Genomic DNA, 7,002 nt, shown 5'->3' on the forward strand with positions numbered 1-7,002 from the left:
CTCTAAACTTCCAGATGGTTGCGTTCTTGTCGGTCGTGCTCACTCGGCTCCACTGGTCTTCCACGTGGAACACAAAAAATATACTGTTTGACACATTGCTCCTTACAGGCATTTTTAGTACTAAAATACTGCAGCCGCTCATAAGGTGCATACTGGGGCAGAAAACAAGGTCACCTTTGTATTGTACAGCATAATTCAATGGGTGACAAGAGCAACTGATGTTTTATGAAAGTCCAGCTTTGCCTCCATTTTCTGGAGAAAAAAAACAAAAGAAACATTCCAGTAGAGCAAGCTAATGTCACCACAAGAACTAGAGCCAGCAAGAACATGATATTGCAGTTTCTCTCTCTAGCTGAAGGGTAGCACGTAATGCAATCACACACACTCCATCCTCAGTGACAAAGCAACTGTAACAGAAAAATAATGTGTTTTGTTTTTCAAGGCCTTTCATCTCTTACAGTCAGTGCTGATGCTGCTGGCACACTCACCTGTTTTCCTCACCTCAAAAGAATCGTTTTCAAGTCAGTGCAGATGATGTTGGGAGGCCTAACAGTTATTTCCAGCAGCGAAGCTATTAGCTGCTAATGGAATATTGATTATTAGAAACATTGATCACATGTATCATTTACTGTAATTAGAAAGAGAGAAAAAGCCATCTTATTTCTATATTTTGAAGGATGGAGGGGGAGAGCTCAGCCTCCTCTACTAATACCACACCGCTGCTAGACGTAAAGGTCATTACGCATTCAACACTCTTTCTCTCTGTCTGTGTCTGTCTGACTGTTGCTGTCTGTGCCTCCCCCTGTCTATTCTATTGACTTTTTTAGGGAAAGATTTCACACCTTCTGTCCGATATTCAATTATTCCTCTATGCCTTAAAGCTGGCATTTACCTGTGTTGTCTCAAATACACTGTTTCATGCTGTGGGTCATTTTGGACTATTGTCTTCTGTGTACAGAGAGCTCCTCCTCATCAGATAGGCGATACCACTTTACCAAGGAGTGACCCCAACCTCTCAGCACCAGACAAAGGTAAAACACTATGTTTAGCGTGTTCTTCTACACGATTGTCCACATTCAACGCTCACTGAAACCCTCGCAACTCACTCTCACCTCGCAGGGAATCCCTTCCAGCAGAATAATAACGCCAACATATACAGACACTTTTTTATTAAAACCTATTCTAAGGTATATTATAAGGGCATTTACTCTCCCTTCCCATTACAAATCCCCAGCACGTGTCCATTACCCATAATTCCTGTAGAACTTCTCAACAGAAGCTCTCTCCAGCACGGTGATGCAGGCGTGCTGCAGCAGAAACAGGCGTGTTCTCTATTACTCACTGATGCTTGCACCACTGTCCAGTCATCTGTCCAGACGTGCAGTGTGTGTGACAGATTGACCGCAGAGTGACTGGAGGCATCTGTCTTCACACATGTGCTTCAGGGAGCTCCTCAGGATACACACACACATGCACACACACATGCTGAGCTCCATTTTCCTCCGACTCCTAACCAGACACGCTGTCCAGATTACAGCTTTTCATCTTCCCTCATCCTAAAAAAGTAATAAAATGGCAGGTACTATTCCTGCAATGCTGATGGACGTGTGTGACATTCATATGTATGAATGCATATCCATTAGTTAAGCCCCCTGGTTGTCATTTTGCTCAGCGTAGTGGGAGATGGGGGAGATGCATATTTCTTGCGTTTTCTGGGAAAAAATACGCCTGGAAATGGAGACTGAAAGCTGAACCCCCTCCCCTCACCCATGTGTAATTAAAAAAAACGGAACAGTCTGATTGCTTTTCCATGAACTTCTGCAAAACTCAGCATTAAACAAACGCGTGAAACATATATCCCTCCACCAGGAAAGGAGCAGCTTTCAGGACACTTTGTGGAATAATTAGGGAGGATTGCGGAAGAGACACCTTTTAAAATAAAGGGTGTGGATGTGATAGCTTCCTTGTGACTGGCACACAAACACATACCTTTCCACGTGATTCAAGTGTGTGATCTGTAAATAATGCAGTGAGAGGTAGATGAACTGCCACAATATGGGAATACTACACCTTTTATGCATATGACAGAAACGCAAGGTGCCAGAATTTACACAAAACCTGATTGTAAAAATAAGTGTCATTTGCCACATCTTCTTCCTTGAACCTTAAATTATAACTGCAGATAGCAAGTAGCTAGTACCAGTTTCACTGCAAAGGAAAGAAAATTGTTAATTTTGTGTCTTTTTGATTTTACTGGTCCTACTTTGGGTAAAATGTCTCAAGCATGGCCTAATATATAAGAGCAGAAGAGGATACCTAGAAAATTAATATTGTGATGAAATTGTGAACCTGCTGTGTACAATAGGTAAAGCTCCTCATTAAATCTTAAGCATGGCTCTATAACTTTAAATAATATATTGTTATATTACTAAATAAGCAGCAATCAGCTTTTTCCAACTCGGCCCTGCCCACTTTGGAAAAATAAGGGAAATACAGACATGTGACATGTGGTCTTGTGCCAAATAAAAATCTTCACGGCCTTTAACGTAATGCACTTCACTTTTCCCTCCGCAGGCCAGAATGTGTTCTGAATACACGACATTCTTCATTTGTCATTATCATACCATCCATTGTGAAATGTGCATGACTGCACTGTGTTCTCCATGTTGTCTTGTGTAATCCCATGACCATGACCTGTTGAGTGACTTGTGGTGTTTCTGTGTACTGTAAGTGAGACCCACACCCAGTAGCTGGAGCCTTGACAGTGTCAAAGAGCGTGCTCCATCCTTCTCTGACTCTGTTGGCAAATTGCTATGCCCTCCCGTACCTCCTAGGCCACCGTACTCAGGTAAACTGGCCGATCATGGTGAATTCCCCCGATGAAGAATGATACTAATTTTCCACTCCGACTTTTGACACCTGGTGCTTTCTCCTCCTCCTCCTCCTCCTCCTCCTCCTCCTCCTCCTCCTCACTATCCCATCTGAGGCTCTACTGTTTCCTGGCTCGCGGCTGCTTAATATCATCCACATACATGACGACAACAGCATTTCTTTACTAACTGGCTTGAAATGCTGATATGTTCTGGTATGAGGTGTGTTAGTTTAGCTGAGAACAAGTCTGAACATTTCTGTGGACTTTGAGAGGGCTGAAGTCAATCCCAATTGAAATTCCAGTCAATTCCCAGATTTATGTTTTGTTTTTATTTTCCTTTCAGGCCCCCTGAGAAATGCATGTCATTACATTTCAACAACCGTTTTCTCCACCATCAACTCAAACTGTGTTTTAGTTATTTACTTATTTACAGATGCAAACAGACTTGACTTATTCCCCAGTGCTTTCTGATATATTGTACTGCCCAGCAGCATAATGGGCAGATGGAGTGGGTTTTTTTTTTTTTTCACCCCCACTTTTCTTTCTGCCCTCATTGCATAAAGCAGTAACAGCTGTTAGATGTAGAAACAGCTTAAGGCAGCCTAAAGGACCTGCAAGAACATCAGCGCTTGTTTGATTCATTGATGCTTTAAGCCACTGGCCCTCTCAGCTCCATGTGTGTATGTATGCATGACTCACGCTGTGTCATCGCGGTGAATGGAAGAAAAACGGTCCTCTAATTTGAATTTGCCCTCTTTTCTTCTTCTCTCCCTCCCTCTCTCTCTCATCTGGTTGTCAGCAGGCTCCTCGGCTAAAAGCATGAGGTCGCAGTCCCCCGTCTCCACGTCCAGATCGCCACAAAAGGTTGGTTCTGTTCCTGTCACTCACTTCCTCTGTCCGAGTTTTTTTTTTTTTTTTTTTTTTTTTTTTTACCTCTCTTTCTTTGCCTGAGACAGCCTGACCTTGCTTAGTGACAGCCTCGGGGGCCTCCTCTTACCGGCCAGCTCCGGGGTCTTTATCCTACTCTGTCAACCCAAACCCTGGGAGCTTCGCATTACTGTTCACTGGAGCTGCTAACTGCTCTGGTGCTGCTGATTTTGTAGTTTTTATGACATGGCTGTCCCAAAGAGGACCCAAAATGAGACTGGCTGGAGGGCATTTATCGTATTAGCTAAATGTACACCCTGTAGACACCAACTGGTGTCCACTGTGTTTAATTCAGGCTCTGAGAGGATGTCACCTAGCCCGCTTGCCAAAAATATGCAAAACCAGATGGATTTATTCAACTTCACTACATGTACTTGTCAGTGAATTCAAATTTCAAAAGACTGAACCCTGTGATGTTTTCCTTTACTGCTGATGCTACGAGACCTGAACTGGATGCTCCCTTCTCTCAACTGAGATGTGTTGAAACAAATCTTGAATATATCTGACCCCAAGTGTTTTTATGTTTATCTACAGTCACACTGATTGTCTCCAAGCTCTCATTTCTTGTTAATGAGCCTCTTAGTAGTTAATAACAGTCTGCAGAGGCAGCAGAGGTCCAGGAAAGGTTAGCTAAGCGCAGAGTGAGCTCTTAATGAGGGTAAAAAGTTGTTTTGAAACTCTGGTGAACTGAAGCTTATCTCCTTCTAACTGTTATCTCCTTTGTGGGCTTGTCACGAGCAACAGTGCTAAGCTCCCAGCTTTGTTGCGGGTGTGATGTCTTCTTACATGTGACAACTACCAAGAATGTGGTTGTTTGTGCGCGAGCGTGTGGTCTGTGTGTGTGTGTGTGTGTGTGTGTGTGTGTGTGTGTGTGTGAGGCAGAAAGAGAGAGAGAGAGCAACTCTGGAAGTGTGAGTGACAGCTTGGCACTCAGCATGCTCTGTCAATCAGATTTGTGTGAGTGGTTAGGTGTGTGTGTGTGCTGTGGAAATAGAAGAGGCCTGGAGCGATGCACCAAGCTGCCCATCACAGCACAGCCAGAGACGGGTCCTCCGCGGACCTCCAGCAGGCCCCATTATCTGGCACATGAACGCACACACAGCGAACACACACATCAGCCAGTGCAGCCAGGGGCCCATTACCAGACCACAAACCCCAGGACAGAAGTGAACCTGCAAAAAACACATGGTGCCAGTCTGACAGGGCTGCACTTACTCATCTCCAGAGGTAGAAATGATATTTAGTAGTGGTCTCTCTCTGTGAAGCTGGGTCAGGAGTTTAAACTGCATTAAACATACTGATTGTCAGCATGCTCGCCCCAGACGTGAAAAAGGTTTGACCAGTCGTGCATGTCAAATGGATACCTCTCTTTCTGCGTGCCCCCTGTGGCATGAACGATACAACCTCACTGATCAATTGTATCCTCCAGTAGATCCAATTAAGTTTGCACAGATATAATGGCAGCATGACGTAATTGCTTAGGAAAACATTTTGTTGAGTGATCGAATTTTTTTGGAAGGGGGGGGGGGGGGCATATTGTGTTTTTTCGTCTCGGTGCACAGAGCCGGTTGGGCTCAATCTGTTCACTGACTTTTTTAAGTATTTATCATCGCTGTATGGCTGCCTCAGCACACGTGTTGGAGACGGCTGAGCAGAGGATGCGTACAATATGTCTGCATAATCACCATAACTGGCTCACCATGTTTTAGACACCACATTTGCTTAAATAATACCATATTTCGCTATGTGTATAGCATTTTCGTTGTGTTTTATATATATATTCAAACTAAAGTATTGGTAACTACAGGATGCAGTATATCAATGGTTCCCAACCTAGTGGTCTATGGATTCTTTTCTGATGATTAATTGTTTGGTCTCAACAATGTCAGAAAATGGTGGAAATCCAAAGTGACCTATTAGATTTGCTGGCTTTGTCCCACCATCAGTCCCAAAGATATTCACTTTATCATAGAGCTGAAACAATTGATTATTTGATTAGTCAATCAACAGAAAATTAATCTGCAACTATTTAGCTAATTGTTTAATCAGTGCAGTTGTCAGGAAAATTGCATATATTCCCTACTTCCAGCTTCTGAAACGGAGCATTTGCTGCTTTTCGATGTTATCATATTTTTTGATCTGAATATCAGGGTTTTTGGACTGTTGGCGGGACAAAAAGTGTCACCTTGGGCTCTCAGACTGTGTGATGGGCATTTTGCACTATTTCATAGACTAAATGACTCCTCAAAAAGTAATTCAAGTGTAATCGATAATTCAAGTAATCATTGGTTGCAGCCCTAGTTTGCTGTTAGCACAAGACAAAGGAAAGCAGCAAATACAATGAAAAGCATATTAGATTTAAACAAGACAAGAGTAAAGAAAGGTACGTGATTTCCTGTCACTCTTTGTCTCCCTCTAGACCACGGTGCCACCTTTCACCCCTTCGCCCACAGAGTGCCAGTCCACCAGCCTGGTCTCCAACTCCCCCGTCCTCTCCGGCAGCTACAGCAGCGGCATCTCCTCCCTCAGTCGCTGCAGCGTGTCAGAGGCTTCAGGCACCGAGTTACCTGCAGGGGATCACCCGCCCCACCCGCTGCCTCCACCCACCACCTTGCCAAACTCTGTCTCCAGCAGCTCAGACGAGCCGATCCGCAGGGAGAACAAGACCCCGCCCCCTTACAGCGTGTACGAGAGGAACAACCCCCGCAGGCCTGTGCCGCTGCCCCACAGTCTCTCCATCCCCCCACAGACGGACCCCCCGGCCCTGCCACCCAAGCCTCACCAGCTCCGCACAGGCAGCATGAAGCTGGACGGGACCTCCGACCCTCGGGTCCCCAGACCAAGGCCTCTGCCCAGGAAGGTGTCCCAGCTATAGGTGCTGGTTCGGGTCCAGGTCTGGAGCTTGAAGAAACACACTGGCGTATTTTGCACTTTTCTACTGGGCACCTACTTGTTTTTTTGTGATCTTCAGTTTGGCATTCCTAACCGACACTCCAATAAAAGACACAGGCCTATAGATTAACAGGCAGTCAAAAAAACTGAAGAAGCTGTCCAACAATGACAGTTTCTTTTTGTATTTACTAGAGGGCATTGCATTGACTTTGACTTGGTCATTCCGCACTTTTAGCTCTAGTACGTATAATAGGTCACCACGGTCAGTCGCAGCATATGTTTACCAGAACACTCTAGAAAAACACAGTTTT

General features: G+C 44.6%; 1 protein-coding gene across 1 annotated transcript in view; it reads left to right on the forward strand.

The window, feature by feature from the left end:
• The window catches only part of dock4b (dedicator of cytokinesis 4b), a 78,978-nt gene extending 72,304 nt beyond the window's left edge, over window positions 1–6,674 (forward strand). The window contains exons 50-53 of the mRNA XM_070929372.1: window positions 959–1,031; window positions 2,732–2,848; window positions 3,675–3,736; window positions 6,219–6,674. Of these exons, the coding sequence (XP_070785473.1) occupies window positions 959–1,031; window positions 2,732–2,848; window positions 3,675–3,736; window positions 6,219–6,674 (708 nt within the window). The remainder of the gene's footprint in view (window positions 1–958; window positions 1,032–2,731; window positions 2,849–3,674; window positions 3,737–6,218) is intronic.
• Window positions 6,675–7,002: the final 328 nt, after the last annotated feature.

This window comes from Enoplosus armatus, chromosome 22 (assembly GCF_043641665.1).
Source record: "Enoplosus armatus isolate fEnoArm2 chromosome 22, fEnoArm2.hap1, whole genome shotgun sequence".
Classification (NCBI taxonomy): domain Eukaryota; kingdom Metazoa; phylum Chordata; class Actinopteri; order Centrarchiformes; family Enoplosidae; genus Enoplosus; species Enoplosus armatus.